Consider the following 24964-nt stretch of genomic DNA (forward strand, 5'->3'; position numbering starts at 1 on the left):
AGTATAGCTTAATCAAAATGCTCTTTTCAACATCTGTGCTGTTCGTTAGTGTGAACCTTGCGAGGTGTGTTTGACACCCAAGTTGCGTGTGTATAAGGCAGTATGACAGAGAAGGGAAGGCCTGCTTTCAGTGCATGGATGGTGATCAGGTATCAGGATAAATGTAAAATAATCTTTTTAATGAAGCAGGCCAATAATATTAATGCAGGGATGCTTACTGTATTTTCAAAGCACATTTGCACTGTCTTGCTGATTTCGTTACCATGCTGAAAAAAACCCACATGATAGAAATCATCACAAAAATTCGAATGGTTTCCAATACAAATAACATTACAAGTAATCAGCAAACCATTAAAAACATTACCATTATTAGTCCTTAATGGTATCCACTAGACACACCAATAGAAAGAAAGAAATTACAAGAAGAGACCCACAGGGGCCGTTACAATTTCAGGTGTTTGGTGTGTGTGTGTGTGTGTGTGTGTGTGTGTGTGTGTGTGTGTGTGTGTTTTACAGTAAATATACATATATATTGGGCATACAGTGGCTTAGTGGTTCACCTCACATCTCCAGGATTGGGGGTTCAATTCCCACCGCTACCCTGTGCGTGTGTGCGGAGTTTGCATATTTGCCCCGTGCAGCTCGGGTTTCCTCCAGGTACACTGGTTTCCTCCCCCAGTCCAAAGACAAGCGTGGTAGGCTGATTGGCATGTCCAAAGTGCCCATAGTGTATAAATGGGTGTGTGAATGTTTGTGATTGTGCCCTGCGATGGACTGGCACCCCATGCTCCTTGGGATAAGCTCCAGGTTCCCCACGACCCAGTAGGATAAGCGGTATAGAAAATGGATGGATGGATTTACACATAAAAAAAAGAAAAAATATATAAGCATATAATGTGTGTGTGTGTTTGTGTTGAGGTGTTACTGCTGGCCTCTGGGGGAGGTTTGTGTGTTCCATTGTGGGGGAGGTTTGTTCTGTGTTTCATTGTGTGAACTGCTGAGATGTGGTGGTGAGCTGTAAAGATGTAGAATACAGAAAAGACAGAAAAGTTTTGTCTAGCTTTCCACCATATCACTTGTTTTGACTCTTTTATATGCACTAAGTTTAGTTTCAAGAAGGGAAAAGCTACTCTAATGTGTTTATGCTTCAGTTACTCTGTCAGCAATACTAATAGTAAATGTGAATATGGTATATGTTATCTCTAAGTGTCACCTTTCATTAGTACCCAAAATTATGACTGTATGTTAAAGCATTCAAGAGTAGTAGCCTTTTCCACATCCTAGGTATGTGTCCATGGTTACCAAGGGTCCTTTGGAGTCTCCAAAAGGTGATTTTGGAAAATGTCTGGACATACCCTTAGAAAACGTATGTAAAATATTACTTTTCTGTGGTATTATTATCAAATTTGAATTTGGACTAGGTAAGGGCTCATGTTGTGGTCCCATTGTGTTTTCCAGATAATAGCTCCCTGATGTAGTCATCTGCAGGCATCTGTATGCAAAATAATTAAGTTAATAATTTTTTTTAATCAGGCAGAAAAATATATTTATATACATCTTTTTAATGCAATTCAAAGTAATGTTAACTACAAAAATACGTTTTCATGAAATAGCCATAGCTGGCCCGAGAATGAGAAAAGAAAATGTTTAGAAAGTGGCAGTGAGCTGTTTGAGAGCACAGAGAGTCGACTCTTATTTGTGAACCAAATGAACTGACTCACTGGAAAGATTCGGAACAAAGACCGCTGGTTTTCAGTTTTCTGTTTCGTCACGTGCCTTTTGTTTTGCTCGGGAAATAGGCGTCACTGTGCTACAGCCTGCCAGGGAACGTCACTGTGAACACAGGAACAGGAATGTTTGAGTCATGCTGGGTCAGCTGAGGATAAACCTGCAATGTGATAATGCAATGATTTTTATCACTGACTAAAATCTGACTCATTATGATACGGCTATTTCCATTTCAATAACTATTGGACATCTTATTAGAGACCTGGTGCACAGGTCGTGGTTTCTAATCCTTCTGTTCTTGAAGGTTGTGCAATTATTCATACAATTGTAAGTAGTACCATCCATAGGCACACGTTAATATGTCGGTTCACAGAAAAACAAACAAGACACAATCCCGGTTGTACAAACGCGGAACTCCTTATCTCGACTAGAAGTTTCATACGGAATTTCCTTCCGGCGAACCTCTAGGGCTGCTGTTCTCATAGGAACAAAACTGACGGAGTGCACACAAAGCTGTTGTAGAATAAATGGTAATTGTGTCTTTTTCTTTCCCCAGCTACCTTCGGCAGTCTTTGTGGTTTGTGGTAAATTTCCCATTTTTGTGCACAATATACAATACAGGAATTTCTCGGTTTATCTGGCTCACGCGGTGTTGTGTAACATGAGCTCGGCTAGAAGGATGGCAAATAGTCCGTTAGCGAACATCAACATGTGTTAATATTAAATGTAAATAATTTAAATATTGTTCACTCAGTAATGTTTACGAGTAACTCTTATAAATACCTCAATGTTTAGCAATAATGCGGCTGCTAGCGTTAACTATGAATTAGAGTCGTATGAAGTGTAGTTGCTATCAGGTGTCCTGGTTCAAGCAGGTTAGCTAACTCCAACCACATACACTTAGCTAACTAATGCCAATATCAGTACAATATCATGGTATATAGGTTCCTGGTACATAGGTTTGAACAGGAACATAGGTTCCTGTTAAAAATGAACCAAAATACTAGGTCCTTGTTAAAGTTGGAACAAGAATAGTATGTCTCTTATGGTTTGCTTAAGACAACTGCTTTCTCTTGTAGATGACTTGTGAAAAGTAAACACACAGTTTGAGTTCACCCAGAAAGAAAGTGCTAAAGGCTCAAAGGTATGACGATAAACGTTGAAGCACTTTAAAACTGTATGTCATTGTGTACAAATACTTCTATTAACCCCATTCAGCAACTCAGACAACCACTGGATATATATTGTCTCTATTTTTGATAAAAGTGTGTGTGTGTGTGTATATATATATATATATATATATATATATATATATATATATATATATATATATATACACTTTTTAAACATGACTGTACATTTGAAAGCTTTAAAACCCTTTAAGCTTTTCAACAACAATCAGTTTCAAGTAGGAAATCTAATAGAAATGTGCTTCTTTCCTAGTGCACAGAATGCTGTTGGATGTTCAGTTCATCAACAGAGAGACCGAAGTACTCTAAAAGCCTATAAATGTCATTTTATGGTCATTTGTGTGTGAGTGGTTGTTTTCTACTTTGGTTACATGTAACCAATTTATCAAAATTCACAATTTAGAATTCTAATTAGATATATGTTGTTGTTTTTTAAACATCTGTTCATCTGCTGTTGCATGATTTAAAAACCTAATCAGATTTGCTTTGCCTTCGATGTAAAAGCACTTAAGCAAAGTAATGAATTATTGGCACGTTGCTGTGCTCATGAGGGAAAACGTGGCTACTAGAAGCTGTATGATACAAGAAATTGTCTGTGGCTATGCCATTGTTACAAAAATCACAGATATGATACCATTAAAGCGATTGCTTTTGAATTATTCAGTGCCTTTAAACCCACGGTATATGAATTATTTGTTCCTTTAATGCTTTTGTCGATTGCGTCATTGCCTCACACTGCTCATATATTTACAGATTTCAGGTTTCTACATTGAGGGCAGTTTGAACCATGTCCTGATGTTCAGCCTTTAAAAGCCATGCAGGACAGTGAGGATCTTGAGGCCCAGTTAGCTTCTAAGGAGAGGGAATGGAAAGAGCTTCAGGCCTTGCGTATTCAGCAGCTGGAGACTGCACTGTCTGAGGCCACCAGTGAACTTTCCACCCAGAGAGAGCACTTCCTGCGTTTGCGGGATGATTTCCAGTACAACCTGCGTGTGCTGGAGGAGCGGGACCGAGAGCTGGAGCGCTACGATGCGATGGCTGTCCGTGTCCAGACTGAAGACAGTGCCCGGCAGACGGAGCTCAGTGAGCTGAGCATCCAGCTAGCCAAACTGCAGGATGCCCTGGGAGAAGGAAAAAAGCAATACGAAGATTTGCAGGCTCAGTATCAGAAGAGGGGAGTAGAGCACCGGATACAGATGGAGAGAGTGTACAGGTTAAAGAGTGTTTATCAGGAAACATCATGATTTAAATTTTGATAAAGGGCTGCAGTTCAATACAACTGAATTTTGCAAACCGCTAAGGAGTGCATTTTCACTAATTCATTTATAGTAATTGATATGTCACTGTGGAAATTATCAGCATTCCTAGTTATCCAAAGTGCTAGATAGTCTACATCTGAATCAGGGATATTACATCGAGAATCCCCGCTTCAATAACAATTTTGTTTTGCAGTCTGAAGGAGGGTGAGATTCAGACACTCAGAGAAGAGAACGAGACACTGAGACGTGACCTCCAACGGCGAATCCAGGCATCAGATGGGGAGTTGGCACTACAAAAACAGGTACCCTGTCCAATCTGTCAGAAATCCTATCTGTTACAAAGAAGCACAGTATACAAAGTGTCTTACTGTGGTGCATTTGAATTGAATTATTGTAAGAAAAAATTCTGAGGTTGTCAAAGATCTCAATGAAGAATAATTATTGCAGCGTGGCAGTGACACAGTACACGAAGCACTTCAGGTTCCTCGGCGTCAAAGTGAACCCCGAACAATATCAGCACAGACATTTTATACTGTATTTCAAACCAGGTTTTCTGTACGTAATGTAAATGAAGTTTCACTCTAAATGTAAATTACGGATAGCGTTCAATGTGATCTCTTTCTGTTCTCACAATACTGATGTCGTTACAGGTGTGACTCCCAAATGGTGAGGTGATAGGATTATCGAGACTGTCCTTCTGAATGATAATTACGGTCACGTAACCCTTTGTTCAGGGATGGTTCTTGATGTCGCACTGCCGTTCCCATGCTATAACTGAGTGAATGTCAATTTAGGTGGTATTATACACATATTGATGAGACTGAGGTAAATTGATAAGTCAGCCTTTTTCAGGGATGAGCTTCTTCCAACAACTACCTTGGGGTGGAATCTGTTTAGAGGCAGTCTGTAATTTCTTACAGCATTTAGCCTAGATGGTGATGTTTTTGTAGGCTTATTCACTTGTCAACACGTCAACAAAGCTATTGATTTGATTTAAGAGAAACAATAATAAAGTCTGTAGCTTTATTATTTAGTCTACATTTAGCCCCCTCCCATAAATCTGCTTGCCATTGTGTGGTATTTAAACTAACACGTTTGACCTGGAGGTACCTCGTCTGACCCTATTTCTGGGTCTCAGTGGGTTTTATCCCTAGAGGATTCTCACGTTGCAACCTAACATGAGAAGCTGATGATGAACTAAACATTAGATGGTTTTGTTGAGTAAAAGGCCATACCCTGTGTTATTCATACCGAGAATAGGTGTTGTGTTATTCATTTCAATGCAGTCGCCTTTGACATTTGCTTGTTGAGCTGGGATCAGCTGAGTTGTACTCACCAGCTGCATTTTTAACATGTCAGTAGTGTCTGTTGCCACAGTAGTTCATTTAGATACTGAGTGGCTAATGAACAGAATGGCATACTAACACTAAAATAATAAACCGGTCCTTGATGAAGTTTGCAATTGAATGTGTCTGCTTGGTCTACTGATTATTTTTTGTAGTGTATCATGCATAGCACTCAACATAGTCTTGAGTTGTTTTATTTACTTATAAATAATTTCGAAACCTTCTTTATATAAGCTTCTACACACGTCAGTTGACTTAGACATTTTAAAAGAGGGAAATCTAATATACCAGATCTAAATGAATTCCACATACATTATATAAGATGTTTTGTAACTGCCTCTGGCATATGTGTGTGAGCCGCTTTTTCCTGTTTGTTCGAAACAGATGTGCTGCAAGTGGACAGCCCTGAGTGACGTTATAGTAAGTTGTGCAAGTGCATGACAGCTCGTGTCCTTTTGTACTTAATTACAGGAAATGTTAGCAGACTTCGACAGCGAGATGCGAAAACGGGAACATGAGTTCAACCTGAGACTGGATGAGATGCGTAACGTTGTGCTGTCTCATGAGCTCAAGGTGAAATCTAATGAAACATGAATCACAAGTCAAAAACGGTCTAAAGCTGTGTTTTCTGTAAGTTTATTGTGTTTAGATGACTGTAAGTGGATTGCTTATTTAACAGGTGCAGCTTCTGAATAAAGAGTTGGATGTTCATGCCAAAGGCCGTAACGAGGCTGTCGAGGCACTGCAGCTGTCTGAGCACCTCTGTCAACAAGCACAGAAAGAGATCCTTCAAAGAGACTGGGATCACAGGAACACATCTGCAGTCAAAGACTCAAAGTGCTTATTCCATGCAGCATATCTGTCTTATTTCTCATTTAACTAAGTTTTCACTCACTGACATTACGTGTCTTTTTTTTTTAGGATACAAGGGCTTGAGGAAAAAATGACCCAAATGAAGGCTAAACATAAAAAAGCAGAAGAAGTCAGCAACAGGAAGTAACAATTTAGTGCTGAATAACTTGTTAATGGATTTCATTTATAATTAAATACATAAAAAAGATGTTAACAATAAATGTTTTTTTAAAAAATGCATGAAATATACAGGATATAGCTTACACAACCTCCCAATTTAATCAGCACACATACAGAGGTTGTGAACTTTACCGTGATATATGGACTATAAATAACTGGTGCACTTCAGGCTAGGGTTATTTGGCTGCTGTGAAGTGACTAGTGCTATGTTGTTGTGTGGCTGCTCATTCCAGGCATGCAGAGTTGGAGCGCAGGGCCCGAGAGAGAGAAATGGCTCTGGAGGCCATGAAGGAGGCTCACTTCTCTGACCTGCAGGAGGAGAAAAAGAAAGCCACGCATCTCCAGATGCAGCTGGACAGCCTGGTCCTGGAACAGGAGAGGAGAGATAAAAAACATGCAGATGAGATGTCACACAGAGAGCAGCAGATCCAGGAGTAAAACACACACGCGCACGCGCGCACACACACACACACACACACACGCGTGCATGTTGATTACTTCTGCTAATGTAAGAACACAAAACATGAACTGGCCCAGAAGTGATGCAAAACACACACAGATCATATATAACCACTGTAGCAAGATATGTTTAGGACTAATAAATTGTGTTTTTGTTCTCTCAGGGAAAGTCACATGCTCTTTTCTGTGAGCATAGAAAGCCTTTCTGTATCTCTGATATTGGTTGCTCAAACATGACTTGTTTAATTAAACTTGTAACAAAACTGTTATTTGGTTAGATGTATAATGATTATTTTAGATACAGTTATTGCTCAGTCACTATTAATAATTAACTCTGTCCATTATTATTTTCTTTAATTCAGACCATAATTTAATTATGGACCATAAATATAGACCATCATTTTAATTTAACCTATGGGAGTTCTACTTGCAGCAGTAACATGAGAGGGAATATTAATCTGTCACATTATCATAATAATAGATCTCTTGTTGACCCAAAGGCTCCATGCGCAGCTAGAGAAAACACAGGCCAGCTGGGATGCTTACATCACACAGGTCTCTAAAGAAACAGTTGCCAAGGACACGGAGCTGCTGTCTGCGTTGGACAGACAGGCCAAAATCAGAGCAGAGCTGGAGAAATGTAAAGAGGATTCAGAGAGGTAGGTGCTTGCCAGTAATCTCAGTGATAAGAGTTTATATTTACTTTAACCTGTTGCTAAGTTACTGCATGTTGCACCCATATGAATTCATATGAGAAAAATATATTTGAAGTATATTCCCATTGATTTAAAAAAAAAAAAATAGTACACCTGAGTGAATAGGAACAGGAAATTGTTCAGCCATGACTTCCTGTTTCACAGGGGTATAAATATGAGGTCACACATAGGCAAAATTCCCTCAGTCATTCATAACAGTGGGTTAGACCAAGGAATGTAGCTGTGATGTATGGCAAAAGGTTGTTGAGCTTCACAAAATGGGAAGTGGGTATAAGAAAATAGCACAAGCATTGAAAATGCCCATTTCCACCATCAGTTTAATAGTTAAGAAGGTCCAGTCAACTGGAAATGTTATGAATCAACCTGGAAGTGGATGCGTGTCTATATTGTCTCAATGCACTGTGAAGAGGATGGTTCGAGTGGCCAAGGATCACAGCTGGAGAATTGCAGAAGTTAGTTGCATCTTCGGGTCAGAAAGTCTCCAACACCACAATCCGAAGTCACCTACATTACCCCAAGTTGATTCGAAGGGTTTCATGAAAAAAACCTCTACGCTCATCCAAAAACAAACTCCAGTGTGTTCAGTTTGACAGACACTACTGGAACTTCGAATGGGATCAGGTTTTATGGTCAGATGAAACCAAAATAGAGCTTTTTGGCAATAAACACCAGAGGTGGTTTTGGCGCACAGAGAGGAGGACATATGGGAAAAGTACCCCATGCCCATGGTTAAATATGGGGGTGGCTTTTGTTTTGGGGCTGTTTTTCTGCCAGAGGACCTGGACATTTTGTTAGGATACATGGCTTCACGGACACAGATATTAAATGAAAACCTGACTGCCTCTGCCAGAAAGCTCAAAATGGGCCGTGGTTGTTGGATCTTCCAGCAGGACAATGATCCAAAACATGCATCAAAATCAACACAAAAATGGTTTATTAACAACAAAATCAAGGTCCAGCCATGGCCATCCCAGTCCCCTGACATGAAACCCATAGAAAACCTGTGGGGTGAACTGAAGAGGAGAGTCCACCAGCGTGGACCTCAAAATGTGAAGGATCTGGAGAGATTGTGTATGGAGGAATGGTCTGAGATCCCTTGCTATGTATTCTCCAACCTCATCAGGCATTATAGGAGAAGCCTCTGAGCTGTTGGCAAAGGGAGGTAGCACAAAGTATTGAATAAAATGGTGCCAATAATTGTGGCGCACCTATATTTAACAAACATATATTTTTTTGGATTTTTTTTGTGTGTTGTGTTTTCAGTTGTTTAATATCCATAAGAGCAGAGTATTTTTGTGAATTCTTTGAAGAAAAGATCAAAAGGTTAAACAGTAAGGACAGTTTTTCACAGCCTTCTTTGCTCATATTTCTATCTAAATTTATTTATTTAACCTTTATTTTACCGATTAATGTTCTGATGTAAATGAGACTTGAACACAAGACCGACACAGTTGTAGTTCTTTCCAGATTATTTTGGACTTAAGTATAAAAACTTCCTCGAAATCTGAACTTTGTTCAGTTTCCTTAGTATGTTGTTTCTGTTGTAAATGCAAGATTTAAACTAATTGAATTGTAACAATCCTTTAAACGTCTAATATTTCAGTAAACGTGATGAAGTAATAATAATTACTTTTGGAATGTTTTGTTTTTTGTGAGTGTCAGTCAGTAAGGGGTTGTAAAGAGTTGACTTTAATAAGATAAGATAAGATAAACGTTATTGATCCCACACTGGGGAAATTCCCTTGTTACAGCAGCTCAATTACACAAAAAACAGATAGGAAACAATACACAATAAATAGGAATAGAATTGAAAAAAAATGTATAAGAAGATATATACAATAGGAATAGAAATATAAGAATAAAAACAGTAAAAAAAATAATAATATTGGTAATATATACACTATGAACATCTTAATGTATGTACAGATGAATACATATATGAATATATACAGATGAGTAACACCTTGTTTATATAAATAAGTGGATAAATGGATTATTGCACAGTTGACATTAGAGTGTGAGCAACAAATAATAATAAATAAATAAATGGTCATATTGCAGAATTTTTTTGTGAATGTGTAGGTTGATGATGCTGCTAGGTTGATAATGCCCAGCAGTGGCCGCTTGGGGGTGCTGGGATTTGAACTCACGACCTTCCAGTCAGAAGTCCACCATCTTAACCACTGAGATACAACTGCCACTATAGAGCTTTAATATAGATAACGTAGTGATTAAAAGCATGTCAAAGTCTTTTTGCTGTGAATAGTGTATGAATAAACCCTGTGTGTTGGACTCAGGTATAAGCAGCAGTTGGCCAATGCTGTTCAGAGGGAACAGGCTCTGGAGCAGAAGCGTGTGCAGTTGGAGCTGGACTGGGAGCGGCGCTGTGAGGATGTACGTGCTGAACACTACCTCAGGAGTGAGGAGCTTATCCACGGGCTGACCCAGTCCAGAGAAAAGGTGCGTTACTTACACTTAAATACAGACAAGCTAAAATATCACTCCAGAAATCAACCAAGTCATGAGAGGCATTAGAGATAGTCAGTGAGCTTGACCAAGTACATATAAAGATAATTGCATGTCACATTTCAGCAGAGGGTTCCAGAAACATGAAAAGGATCATGTAAATAAAAAATCTGAAAAAAAGTAATCTGTGACTGATTTTATGATAGTATTAATGATTTGAACTATATGTCCTCAGGTAAATGCTGAATTGATGGAGAAGGAGCAAGAGCTGCAGGAAACAGTTGCTTTGCTAAGGAGCGTGACCATAGAGAGAGACCAGGCTCTGCGTGGACTTACCTCAAACACAGCTTCTCAGGTTAGACCGCAGAAATTGCACAAATTGATTGATAAATAATTAATATATATATATATATATATATATATATATATATTATTATTATTATTATTATTATTATTGTTGTTGTTATTATTATTTTTTTCTCTAAAGTACTACAAGTGTTTGATTTCCATTCATTCAGTAAAACCTCACTTCACACTCAGAGAAGTAGATCTTTCATCACTAGAATACATAACCCTGGCCACAGGACGGGGTGAGATCATAACTAATCATGGTGATGCCAGCACATTCAGCAGAGACGTTGAGATCCCTGAGTTATGTATCTTCTCTCTGATTTGCTTTGTAGGTCATTTTATCATGTAACATTTAAAGACCTTTAAGTAGCATGTCAGCAAAGGATGCTGTGACAGTATCAGAATGCTTCACTCAAAGTTCAAGGTGCCTCTTGTGGGAGTATTTTAGGAAAGGCTTCATGTGTCCATTCATTTTGAACAGCTGAATCTGACAACATTCAACTGAGACTCAAATACATTTGTCACATATATTATCCAACTGCACAAATGACCCAACTGTGACCCGAATGGGATCTTGGTGTACTGTGGTGCACTTTTGTATTGCATATAATTTTACACAGTTCCCTGCCAGCTAACAGACCATGAAAAAGTCATAGAAGTATCTTGAGGTAACCAAAGGTGAATGCTGTCTTAATGTGTGGACATCTTTTTTTTAATTCCATAGTTATGAGCATTCATTAGGGACACTTCCTGATTGCATGAACATTTGCTCTTAAGATTATTATTTATATACATACCATGGTTAAAAATAATTACTGCCAACAGAATGATACTGAATAGAAAAGGGCTGAAAATGTCAATGTTCACAAGAGAGTATTCAAATTTAAGGCTGAAAAAGTATACAGGTGCATTATAATATCGTGGAAAAGTTCTTTTTTTCTGCAATTTAATTAAAAAAGTGGAACTTTCATATATTCTAGGTTCATTACACATAAAGTGAAATATTTAAAGCCTTTTTTTGTTTTAATCTTGATTATGGCTTACAGCTCATGGAAATCAAAAATCCAGTGTCTCAAAATATTAGAATAAAGAATTTATAATACAAAAATGTTGACCTTCTGAAAAGAACGATAATTTATGCACTCAATATCTTGTCAGGGCTTTAATCCTTTTGCATGAATTACTGCATCAATGTGGCGTGGCATGTAGGCAGTCAGCCTGTGGCACTGCTGAGGTGTTATGGAAGCTCGTCTGTATTGTTGGGTCTGGTGTCTCTCAGATTCTCTATGGGGTTCAGGTCAGGCGAGTTGGCTGGCCAATCAAGCACAGTAATACCATGCTCAGAAAACCAGTTACTAGTAGTTTTGGCACTGTGGGCAGGTGCCAAGTCCAACTGGAAAAGGAAATCAGCACCTTCATAAAGCTTGTCACCAGATGAAAGCATGAAGTGCTCTAAAATCTCTTGGTAGATTCTGCATTGACTGTCGACTTAAGAAAACACAGTGGACCAACACCAGCAAATGACAAATCATTACCCCAAATCATCACTGTCTGAGGAAACGTCACACTGGACTTCAAGCAACTTGGATTCTGTGCCTCTCCACTCTTCCTCCAGACTCTGGGACCTTGATTTCCAAATGAAATAAATTAGCTGATTAGAGCTCTTCTCAGGTCGACATTGCTGTATTATAAATTCTTTATTCTAATATTTTTGAGATACTGTATTTTTCCAATATCTCATTTCCATGAGCTGTAAGCCATAATCAAGATTAAAGCAAAAAAAAAAAGGCTTGAAATATTTCACTTTATGTGTAATGATCTAAATGAAATATATGAAAGTTCCACCTTTTGAATTAAATTATGAAAAAAAGAAAAATATCCACCATATTAATTTTTTTTTTTTTTTTTAGATGCACCTATACAAGTAGGACGATCCTAAAGAGATTTAGGTGTCTCCATCTAGTGGCAGCTAAGCACTTAGCATCATTAGGGTTTTTACATCAGTTGGATGTGTACGGTTAATATTTTGTCTACAGAAAGTTTTGCTTTACTCACTTTTTGCTTATAAGCTTATCATTTAATAGCATCAGTTTCTTTTTATCAAACTTTCTGCCAATGTTAGTCGTAACTTCTTTTAACCATCATTGTATGTTTTTTGCATTGCATGAAAGTTCCCATTCTTGGAGGGTGAATGTATGTATTTCCTCTGCAGCATGTGCAGTTATCTGTAGAGCAGCTGAATTATATATCTCAGCTGACACACAGCCTTCTTCTACTAGGCTTAGTGTCACTATCCTTGCCACTCATTGAGGCCCCTATCATGGAAACCTTTATTGTAATTGGTTTATTATAATAAAGGAGATTAATATAGGTTGTAAACATTCTTAAAGTTTCCAAATGTATCACTTATGCCCCAGTCCATAAGAGCAATATATTTTCAAGCTCAGAACAACAAGCAGGTCAGCCCCACCCATTCTCTTTACAGCAGATTAGCCTTACCCATTCACATTATATCCAGTTAACCTCACCTATTCTGTCTCTAGCAGTTATTACAATAAAAGATAGGAAGCCATTGTGCTGTTCTTGACTGTCAGGTAACAAACATGTCTCTACATAAAAAACTTCCAAAGGACCTAAACATTCAAAAGGAGTGCCTGAAGTTTTTTTTTTCTGACTTATGATTATTTGGTATGAACACAGCTAGTTAGCTTCTGAAGCTGAGCAGTGTTGAGCCTGGCCAGTACCTGGATGGGAGACCAGTTTTCCTTGGGAAAACTAAGGTTGCTGCTGGAAGTGGTATTAGTGGGGCCAGCAGGGGGTGCTCACCCTGCGGTCTGTGTGGGGCCTAATGCCCCAGTTTTGTGACTGGGACACTATACTGTAAAAACAGTGCCGTCTTTCAATTGAGATATTGAATAGGTCCTGACTCTCTATGGTCATTAAAAATCCTAGAACACGTATAGTAGAAGAGTAGGATTATTTCCTGATGTCCTGGTGAAATTCCCCCATTGGCCCTTCTCTATCATGACCCCTAATGATCCCCATCCCTGAATTGGCTACATCACTCTCTTCTCTCCACTAATAGCTGGTGTGTGGTGGGCATTCCAGCGCACTATGGCTGCCGTTGCACCATCTAGGTGGATGCTACACATTGGTGGTGGTTGATGAGGACCGCCACCCCAATACCATGTAAAGCGCTTTGAGTGTCTAGAAAAGCACAATATAAATGTAACTAACTACCTAAATGTAAAAATTTATTATGGACTTGAGGGAAAAGGATTATGTAAACAATGAAGGATATGGGGCCTTTAAGTTATGGTCGGTCAGCTTCTAGCTGTTACTGGCTGTGGTAATCAAAATAGATTTTTTTTTTTATCTATTTGCACTAGCAGTACTGTTTGGGGACATTACCTGCAAAATCCACTCTGTTTTGCTACTCTGTTGAATAGTCTGTGATGTTTCTTTTTCCCCTTAGGTAATTGGAGTGGAAAGCAGCAGTTTTCCTTCAGAGGAGATCCGGCGGCTCCAGCAGCAGAACAGTAGCCTGCGGGAGGTGGTAACTGAGATGAGGAGACAAATGGAGACTCTCAGCACAGAAGTAGCCCTACCTCAGAATCCAATGACAACTCAGCACAGTGACCCTATACCCTCCTCCACTGCAGGTACTAATTATAGCACTGTCATTTATGGCAGTGCATCTCAAAAGACTCCATGCTTTGCACATTTTTGTGATTACATTGTTCAAAGGTCTGTGACGCAACAGGCCTATGTCAAAGAATGTCAGCCAGTGTAGTAACTATATTGTAACAGTCAGTATGTTTACATGGACAACAATAATCCAGTATTAACCCGATTAAGACAATACTCTGATTAAGAAACTACCATGGAAACAGCAATTTTTTTTTTTATTACCTTAATCCGATTAAAGTCATACTCAAATAAACACTAATCGAATTAAGACATGTGGAGTACTCCTGTGTACTCCTGTTATCAACGTGCATTACAGACATGTAAACACCTTAATCACACTATTAACATCGTGTGGGAGTTTTCACCGCGTTTTGCTACAGGACACGTACACACACGGCAGCGCTCAACTGTCTGACGGCAAACAAGAGAGCACGGCTGCGTCAGAAACCACGTACTTACCTGCTATATAGTAGGCGGAATACATGTCTATGGTAGGCGAGATACATGTGTTTTTCGGCTACTATATAGTAGGTACGTACACCGGTTTGGGACGCAGCCCACGGCTTCAAGCAGTCGTCTATTTGCACATATAGCATGACAAATAATTAACTGCACTTGAAGCTTTCGCAAAATAAAAACACCCAAAACTGTATACGGTACCATTAGGAAGAAGAACTGTATGTTAATACATGAAATTCTGGAGGGAACTTCGGATTACGTGGCGCGGTGACGTAATGACGTGTGACGTTAATCGATCTATCTTCTATAACATGTAAAACATAAAAGGAATATTCTAAAAGCGACTCATGTAAACACCTTAATCACAATATTATCTTATTCAGAATAAGTTAATTAATAAGATTATTGCTGTCTATGTAAACGTAGTCATTTATATTTAGTGCGGTAGTCTAGCTTCTAGCTACCATTTTCATTGTCTGCTTAGTCATTTTGTTGCAAAAATAGTACTGACCACAGCAGATTAGAAGCTTATGAGATATAAAGGGCGGATGAACAGCAGTTGGAAATGAGATGCTTGTTTTGCCCACATCTATTTCTCTTCTCGAGCAATGATTTGGTAGGCTGAACAGCCAATCAAATAATTCTTTCTCTTACAGGTATTGGATGCCATTTTGTCATGCTTAATCAGTCAAATAGGAAGTAGTAACTAGTAGTAACTGACAGTTGGCTTGCAGTGTCAAGGTCTCATCACACTTAACTAAATTAGCAAATAAATAGACTTTTAAAAGTGAGTTAGAACAGAGCAAAGACACTATGAGAGCCTGTGTTTCCTAGACCAAGAATCGACAACCACTGATTTAGAGGTTGTTGTGCGAGTTGTGTATACTTTATAGTCATTAGCCTCATTCTGTTATTTGAAACTGTTCATTTGTTATGACAGGAATTACAGAATACAACCAGGCACTAGAAGAGGAACTACAAAACCTGAAGGCTAAATGTAGACGTCTTGAAGATCAATTAGAAGAAACGTCTAAGACAACAAATCGCATTCCCACTTCTACAAGTGTGCTTCCTGTTTCCCCTGATAATGCCTACCTTCAAAACCACATCAGATCCCTTAATGAAACTATAGGTGAATTTGACTAGTTCATTCGTTCATTATTGTCCGTTAACTGAATTTGTATTTATTTCAAAGACTATAACTAGTTCTGTAAATATAAAGTTTAAAAAAAACAACAACTCATGAAATCATCTGAGAACAATGCTGAGCAGAACTGTTTGGGCATAAACATGCTGTAAACAAGCTGTTTATTTATTTATGTTATGTTATGTTATGTTATGTTATGTTATGTGGGGGCAGGTGGACTGCGAGCTGAAAAAGTAGCCAGCGCTGCTGCTTTGAAGAAACAGGAAGTGAGGCTGGCCCACTTGGAATCAATTGTGACTCAAGTCACACAGCAGGTACTAAAACCAGGCTATAATTTTCACTCTGTTTGAACTGTGTCCCTTTCCAACTGCTACCAACCACATTAATAGATTGTAAGTTGTCTAATTTATTCTAAATGACCAGGCCTTTATTGAGTGGAAAGACCAATATTTTGTATAGTCATGTCTGTGTTCTATCATCTTCTAGTGTCACTCAAGACAAATGGAGAACGAAGTGCTACGATTAGAACTGGCAAATCAAAAAAGAGGAGCAGCAGCTGAAGAGGCAAGCTTGAAGCAGAGGTTGACTGCTGCAGAGATGCAGCTAGAGGAGGTGAAAAGAGAGGCAGAAGAGTACCAAAAAGGCAGCGTTCTTCATAATCTGCAGACAGTTGCACTGGGCAACCAGGTGGGCATGATGTCCAGAAGTGTGCATGTTAACATATTTTTAATAAAAGCTCAGAATCCTTACAAATATTGATGGGAGAAATGATTTAAATGCAGTGCCTTTGTGCAGGTGTCTGCACTGAAACTGGACATTGCAAGCAGGAGAGAGCCCATCATACATACACAGGTAAAAACATTTCTTTTCTTTGGAGAATATAACAAAATAAAAACACTGAATTAATTGTCATTTGTCATTTTCATACACCTTTATGATAAGCATTGTTATGCCTGTGGTGCATGTTTTAATCTCGCTCATTCCTTTTCTAGAGCGAGATGGTGAAGCAGCTTCAGGAGGAGAATCTCAGCTTGAGACAGCAGCTGCTGTTACAGGATACTGGCAGAGGACATGATCTTGGCAATCCCCGTCAGCTCCAAACCAAACTTAAGCAGGCAGCTCGTTTGATATCTCGCCTCAGCCAGGACAAACAGCAGCTCATAGAGATGGGCAACAGACTCAGGGCTCAGCTGATAGAGTCAGGGTTGGATGGTGAGTTTTGTTTGAACCACATGAAGTTTCTAATTATATGTAACAGGTATTATATTGTAAGTCATCTAAATAGGTAAAGTCATCTAAATACTCTAAATATTTTCTAAAGAAATTATCCATTATATTCAGTAATTATAACATTCAGCCAGGTCGTCTTTATTTTGTTCTGTTATGTGTATTTATTGCCCTGCACTCGTCTTACACTTTTGTGTCTTGTACTTCATGTTGTCTTGCACACTGTTCTGTGTTGTGCCATGGTCCTGGAGAAATGATATTTCCTTCCAATGTATACAAGCTATATAGAAGAATGGCAATAAAAACCTGCCCGCTTAGCTTGACTTGACTTCATGTCTCACAATAATCCCCATACTCTCTGTTAACATAACACAACTTAACAAAATAAATGCGTATCTATATAATGCTAACCCACATCTTAATATCATATTACATTAATTACATGCAGTTTAAACTAGTGTTTCACCAATAGGCAATTCAATAATGTTTCAGCTACTGTGTATTCAATAAATAAAATAAGACTGTGACCTAGTATGTTAATAGTTAATTTTTTTTTTTTCTGTCAGATTTGCAGCATTCTGAAACAAGGTCCAAACCTAGCCTTTGTGAGAAAGAAACCTCTAAAGATGAATCTGATGCCCAACCACATGGTCGTTTATCTGCCCTGGAACAACTTCAGTACAAGCTTACCAATCAGGTGCACTAGACAGTAGGACACAAAAGCTTAGCTGTATAAACTTTAGTTCAAAAAACATTATACGTGCTTACTAAGCTTACTGTGCACATACAGTGCATATTTCCATACAACATGACTGATTTAGTCATATTTCTTATGCAATGCTGTTATCAGTGAGGCCACTAGAGAGTGCCAGAAAAGAGGTGATTGAACTCTTCTATCAGATGTATTATTGCAAAAATTTCAATCTAATGCAATCCAGTAAATACACTATTGGTTATAATTTAGTTTCCCTCCATCCAGGAACTGCAGTATGCTCAGAGAGATCAGAGTAAGAAAAATCCCGTTACAGTTCGTCCCCTGTCTGGGAGTGGTGCCAGTGACACCAACCCATGGGACCTGCCAACAAGAGTTAGAGTCCAGGTAACTAAAGATGCTGATTTTCACCATCATAAATGGCCTTACAAAGCTGATGCTTTTCACATGAGGCCTTTACTGGCTAAGCATATTTTCTATTTTCTCTCTTCTAGCATGGATTCAGTAAAGAGAACACTCCCCCTGTTCATTCTCAGTCCAAGGGCCCAGTTCATCAGGCCAACTCTCCTCAAACCCTGCTGTCCTCCGTGGGTACTGATGAGTCACTGCAGGATGTGTGGAAGATGCTGGAGCATGGCTTGAGTCCCACAATGCTCACTCCTAGTAACAGTGAGGACCAAGGTGAATTTCTGTACTAACCCTGCCAGTAGCCATATACAGCCCCCTCCGAAAGTATTGGAATGGCAAGGAGAGTTCTTTTGTTTTTGCATTTCTCTGTAAATTCAGACAGAATGTATCTCTAGACTTCCGAATTAATTCTGCTGCTACCATCATGAGTTACATCATTGATAAAGATTAGTGAACCCATTCCAGAAGCAGCCATGCAAGCCCAGTCCATGACACTACCTCCAGCATGCTTGACTGATGAGGTCATATGTTTTGGATCATGGGCAGATGCTTTATTTTCCTACACTTTGGCAGTTCCCTCACTTTGGTAGAGGTTAATCTTGGTTCCAGAACTTTTGTGGCTCATCGCTGTATTTCTTTGCAAATTCCAATCTGGCATTTTGATTCTTACTGCTGATGAGTGGTTTGCATCTTGTGGTATGACCTCTATATTTCTACTCTCAATGTCTTCTCTTAACGGTGCATTCTGATACCTTCACCTCTGCCCTGTGGAGGTTGTTGGTGATGTCACTGGCTGTTGTTTTTTTTGTTTTTTCTTTACAGCTCTCACAACATTTCTTTCATCGACTGCTAGTGTTTTCCTCGGCCGACCTGTGTGATATCTGGTTGTGAGAACAACAATGGTTTCTTTCTTTTTCAGGACATTCCAAATTATTGTATTGGCTATATTGAAAATCTGATCTATCTTCCTTTTCTCAGCTTCAAAATTGCTTGCTTTTTTCCTCATAGACATCTCTCTCCTCATGTTGTTTTATCGTTTTTTTAACAACAAATTCATTCTTCACATGCAAAACCCATGGCTCAAACCAAGAATAGATATTCAGAGCTTTTAATTGTTTACCCAATCAATTTAACAGGGCACACGTAATATTTAGTAATATTTTTGAGTACTTGAAAAATGGGTGAGTTCAAACTAAAGGTGCTATTTTCGAAGTCTAAGTTCTAAGGAAATTAATGCTGAAATTCTGATCTATCGTTTCATATTCATCTTTTGATCTCAAACCCAAATGCCTTAAGTGTATAGCAAAATCAAAATAATTAGCCTTGCCATTCCAATAGTTTCGAAGGGGACTGTAAGTCAGTATGACTTATCTTTGAAGGTAATGAAATCCAGACTGACCTTTTATACAATATATGGCCAAAGGTTTGTGGACACCTCACCAGTCACACCCATATGAGCTTTTTGAATGTCCCATTCCAGATTTAGTCCCCCTTTGCTGTTATATTAACACTTTTCTGGGAAGGCTTTCCACTATATTTGGAACATGGCTGTGGGGATTTGCTCATTCAGCGCAGTCAGCATTGCAGTTCAACCTAAAGGTGTTCAGTGGGGATGAAGTCAGGGCTCTGTTCAGGCCACTCGAGTTCTTCCACTCCAGCGTTAGAAAATCATGTCTTCCTGGACCTTGCTTTGTGCACATGGGCATTGTCATGCTGGAACTGGTTTGGACCTCTTAGTTCCAGTGAAGGAAAATTGTACAGCTTACAATGACATCCTATACAGTTATGTGCGTCCAACTTTGTGGCAACAGTTTATGGAAGGTCTACATACAGTGAGGGAAAAAAGTATTTGATCCCCTGCTGATTTTGTACGTTTGCCCACTGACAAAGAAATGATCAGTCTATAATTTTAATGCTAGTTGTATTTGAACAGTGAGAGACAGAATAACAACAAAAAAATCCAGAAAAACGCATGTCAAAAATTTTATAAATTAATTTGCATTTTAATGAGGGAAAAAAGTATTTGACCCCCTCTCAATCAGAAAGATTTCTGGCTCCCAGGTGTCTTTTATACAGGTAACGAGCTGAGATTAGGAGCACACTGTTAAAGGGAGTGCTCCTAATATCAGTTTGTTACCTGTATAAAAGACACCTGTCCACAGAAGCAATCAATCAATCAGATTCCAAACTCTCCACCATGGCCAAGACCAAAGAGCTCTCCAAGGATGTCAGGGACAAGACTGTAGACCTACACAAGTCTGGAATGGGCTACAAGACCATTGCCAAGCAGCTTGGTGAGAAGGGGACAACAGTTGGTGCGATTATTCGCAAATGGAAGAAGCACAAAAGAACTGTCAGTCTCCCTCGGCCTGGGGCTCCATGCAAGATCTCACCTCGTGGAGTTGCATTGATCATGAGAACAGTGAGGAATCAGCCCAGAACTACACGGGAGGATCTTGTCAATGATCTCAAGGCAGCTGGGACCATAGTCACCAAGAAAACAATTGGTAACACACTACGCCGTGAAGGACTGAAATCCTGCAGCGCGCGCAAGGTCCGCTGCTCAAGAAAGCACATATACATGCCCGTCTGAAGTTTGCCAATGAACATCTGAATGATTCAGAGGACAACTGGGTGAAAGTGTTGAGGTCAGATGAGACCAAAATGGAGCTCTTTGGCATCAACTCAACTCGCCGTGTTTGGAGGAGGAGGAATGCTGCCTATGACCCCTGGAACACCATCCCCACCATCAAACATGGAGGTGGAAACATTATGCTTTGGGGTTTTTTTTCTGCTAAGGGGACAGGACAACTTCACCGCATCAAAGGGACGATGGACGGGGCCATGTACTGTCAAATCTTGGGTGAAAACCTCCTTCCCTCAGACAGGGCATTGAAAATGGGTCATGGATGGGTATTCCAGCATGACAATGACCCAAAACACACGGCCAAGGCAACAAAGGAGTGGCTCAAGAAGAAGCACATTAAGGTCCTGGAGTGACCTAGGCAGTCTCCAGACCTTAATCCCATAGAAAATCTGTGGAGAGAGCTGAAGGTTCGAGTTGCCAAACGTCAGCCTCGAAACCTTAATGATTGGAGAAGATCTGCAAAGAGGAGTGGGACAAAATCCCTCCTGAGATGTGTGCAAACCTGGTGGCCAACTACAAGAAACGTCTGACCTCTGTGATTGCCAACAAGGGTTTTTAAACCAAGTACTAAGTCATGTTTTGCAGAGGGGTCAAATACTTATTTCCCTCATTAAAATGCAAATCAATTTATAACATTTTTGACATGCGTTTTTCTGGATTTTTTTTGTTGTTATTCTGTCTCTCACTGTTCAAATACAACTACCATTAAAATTATGGAATGATCATTTCTTTGTCAGTGGGCAAACGTACAAAATCAGCAGGGGATCAAATACTTTTTTCCCTCACTGTATGGGTGTGATGGTGCGGTGTCCAAAAACTTTTGACCTTATAGCGAACATTAAGTTCATATCCCTCATCATATCATACATAATTTCTAGAAAAAGTTCAATGATATTCTGACATGTGAGTATCAGTGGCTTTATACATGTAGTCATCATTATTATAACACATTTAATCAGCCGGAGAGAACACGTTTTTCTGATTTCTTGATTCAGGACGTTTTTAATAGGGGTACGTGTGCTAGATAAGTAAATATAGCAAGTAGCAGCATTCAAAAAAACAAGTGCAAGAATCTGCAGCATCTGCCTGCAAAACCATAAGGGTCTGTCTGTATGGGACTAAAATGATCAGACCACTGATCACAGACAGAATTGGTCAATAGCATTAGGTAATTTGGTCTATAAATTTCTCACAATGAACAAAGACAAGAACAAAATTTGCATCATTCAGTGTATCTAGGCAAATGTCCAGTATTTCTGTGGAACAAAAAAATCATACTGTCCCAAACCTCAAGGACAATTGACAGAGCTTGCCCAATCTGTGGCATTGCACTCAACAGGCCAGAGCGCACCGTTTTCATCACATCATGCCATTCTATGAATTAGTATGAATTATAAAAATTGACTTTCCTCCAGGAGAAATGTATGCAACTTAAGACCATGAAGTTTTGCATATCTTTATTATTTATTTGTTACCTACTGAGTGTAATCTTAATGCCCTCTATTACAACACAGTCATTATCAGTTACACGACTGTACAGCGTGATCAGAGGCTTTATACTGGCTTAGCACTGAGCTGGGTAGTGTGGATGCAGGTGTGCTGACTGTTGTGTGTACTCTTCTGCCTATATATTTAGGATTCACCCAAAAAGTCCCTGCAGTTGGCTAGGAGCTCAGTCAAATGTGCATCTAGGCAGTTATGTTACCAGCATGTGCCAACATTGCACCCTGTCAACTTTTAGGTTTCATGGGTTCCTAAGTGGTTTACTGATGAATACAAATTTAAACTGCCCCTAACTAAGAAGGAAAATGGCAGTGATCAGTGCTCTTAAATAGACTGAGGACGACATATCATGGAAGAAAATGTATGGCACGTAGAAGACTTTAAACACTGAAACTGGTTAATCTAAGAAAAATGAAGAGTATGTCAAAGATCTCAAAGAAGAATAACTTTATTACAGCGTGGCAGTGACAAAGTACATGAAGCACTTCGGGGTCGTCGGAGTCAAAGTGAACCCCGAATGATATCAACACACACATTTTATACTGTTTACATAAAGAAAACCTGGTTTGAGTGTAAATGAAGGATAGCATTTGATGTGATCACTTTCTGTTCTCACAGTAAGGATGTTGTTACAGGTGTGACCCCAAATGGTGAGGTGATGGGATTATCGAGACAGATGTCTTTCTGAATACTAATTATGTTCACGTAGCCCTTTATTCAGGGATGGTTCTTGATGTCCCACTGCCGCTCCCATGCTATAACTGTGTGAATGTCACTTTAGGTGGTATTATACACACATTGCTGAGACCCAGATCAATTGTCCCTTTGATAATTCTGCCTTTTTGGGGAACAAGCTTATCCTAACCAGTTCAGGGTGGAATCTGCTGAGAGGCAGTCTATAATTACACTATATTGGGCTAGAAATTGTAAGACAATAAACAGTCAAAACATCATGAATCCTATTGACTTCACAGTTCTCAGTACCCTTCTGAACCTGTTTTCAATACCAAGATCATATTTCAAAAGACAAACACATTGTATAGCATATGGAGTCATAAAATGCAGCTCATATTCAGTATGATAACTTTATATGCAGAGCTACACAGCCGCACAACATTTTTTGTGACCTTATGTCATGATGCCTTGTGTGGGTTTCCTCTGAATAATTTACGGATACTGTTCCTGTTTCAGCCAGAGCCGAAGAGCACAGAAACACGCCACGTCCCGGATTACCAGTTAGGGTTCAGGGCTCGAAAGCAGCGATCCAGGAAAGAAAGAAACAAGCCAGAACTACATCTGAACCTGGTAAAAAGGCAAGGCCTGCTGGTAAAGCAATCAATATTCGAAATTACAACATTAAAGACTGAAACTAAGCAGGTACAAAATGTGCCATCTCAACGACATTTTGAAATTAATATTTAACAAACCCGATTTTAATGATTTGCCATCACATGGACCATGTTAAATTACAACTTCATATAAAGCAGATATCACATAGATGTTGAAATGTGAGATCAGTAGCCTTTCCTTAACTCTAAATGAGGGTTACACACTGCACATACTGTAAATGGTACATAAGATCACCATTATTACATAAATACTGCACTGGGGGAAACCATGGAAATTGAACAAGAACAGCTGTAAGTTTTCAGATAAGATTGTTTTGGCTAAGCAATGTGAAGTCATTGAAAATTAAATATTTTGGTAATAATAAAATATTTTTATACTCAATAACTGTGTCCTGTCATTGTATTTTATCTGCACAATATACACCTACTTATGTCTTTACCTTTCTTACACCAACATTCATTAGCCCTTTTATCAGGTCAACCTATGCTATATAGTAGGTGAGCTTGTATACGGTGACTGACTGTTGCTCAGCAGTAAGTATATATGCAGTTTGTCAGCACCTGTCTCTTGGAAAATGGCCACTATTAACTAGATATTATATATGTAGTGCACAGGAGTGATACCGACATGGTAGTGAGTGTAGCACACTGTTGTTTCTCACTAGCTGCTTTATTAGACACATACCGTTAGGTGTACACGCTTAAAGGGTTCTTTCCTTTTATCTGTCTCAGTTTCTAACCACAGCACTGATGTTGGTTGGATATTTTTGTTTCTCAACCAGCAATGACATTGAGGCGTTATAATTTCTCAGCAAAGCTGTTGAGCCTTATACGGATCTACCAGCACCACATACACTAAGATGCTACTGTAAGGATGCTACTCTAACCACACTAAGATGGTTCCATTCATAGATAGGGTAGATTTGCACACCTGTATGGAAAAACCCACAAATGAATGTATGTGAAACAAGAAGCTTTTGTGCTTTAAACATAAATAAACAGTATAAAATATCTTCTATGGTTTGAACTGAATTAACCCTGTTATAAGACACGCCTTCTTGATTACCTCACAGTCTACTCTTGTCTGAAGCAGGACTCCTCCCATCCTTCCGTCATCACCTCACCCTATGCCGTAGCCACGCCCTTTATTCATCCTGATTGGCCAAAAGTAAACGTCAATTCACTGCACAGTACGACAAGCTGCCTAAAGTGCAGCATCCCAGATCACCGGGTGCAAAAAACAACAACAAAAAAACCCCCCACAACAACCGAAAA

The 24964-nt window shown here is 39.2% G+C and overlaps 1 protein-coding gene across 4 annotated transcripts; it reads left to right on the forward strand.

Moving 5' to 3' along the window:
• Positions 1-1827: 1827 nt before the first annotated feature.
• ccdc57 (coiled-coil domain containing 57) lies at positions 1828-24074 on the forward strand. 4 transcript variants are annotated; one of them, XM_017484252.3, is made up of 22 exons: positions 1828-2312; positions 2808-2872; positions 3172-3261; positions 3672-4131; positions 4371-4479; positions 5995-6096; positions 6203-6360; positions 6445-6519; positions 6789-6989; positions 7515-7673; positions 10028-10190; positions 10432-10551; positions 14023-14209; positions 15637-15828; positions 16057-16157; positions 16330-16530; positions 16639-16695; positions 16836-17055; positions 17637-17767; positions 18050-18169; positions 18277-18463; positions 23532-24074. In XM_017484252.3, the coding sequence occupies exons 4-22, from the start codon at positions 3734-3736 to the stop codon at positions 23705-23707; spliced, it is 3057 nt and encodes a 1018-aa protein (XP_017339741.1). In that variant the 5' UTR covers positions 1828-2312; positions 2808-2872; positions 3172-3261; positions 3672-3733; the 3' UTR covers positions 23708-24074. The 4 variants fall into 4 exon arrangements, with proteins under 4 accessions (XP_017339741.1, XP_017339740.1, XP_017339743.1 ...); XM_017484251.3 differs by having other exon boundaries at positions 1828-2258; XM_017484254.3 differs by lacking the exons at positions 18277-18463; positions 23532-24074 and adding an exon at positions 17921-17949 and having other exon boundaries at positions 1828-2258.
• Positions 24075-24964: the final 890 nt, after the last annotated feature.

Source organism: Ictalurus punctatus, chromosome 13, assembly GCF_001660625.3.
Source record: "Ictalurus punctatus breed USDA103 chromosome 13, Coco_2.0, whole genome shotgun sequence".
Classification (NCBI taxonomy): Eukaryota; Metazoa; Chordata; class Actinopteri; order Siluriformes; family Ictaluridae; genus Ictalurus; species Ictalurus punctatus.

Coding starts and splice junctions, on each gene's coding strand:
- ccdc57 (XM_017484252.3), top strand. CDS start 3,734: ATGCAGGACAGTGAGGATCTTGAGGCCCAGTTAGCTTCTAAGGAGAGG. Junction 4,132..4,370: donor CAGATGGAGAGAGTGTACAG/GTTAAAGAGTGT, acceptor TTTGTTTTGCAG/TCTGAAGGAGGGTGAGATTC. Junction 4,480..5,994: donor AGTTGGCACTACAAAAACAG/GTACCCTGTCCA, acceptor ACTTAATTACAG/GAAATGTTAGCAGACTTCGA.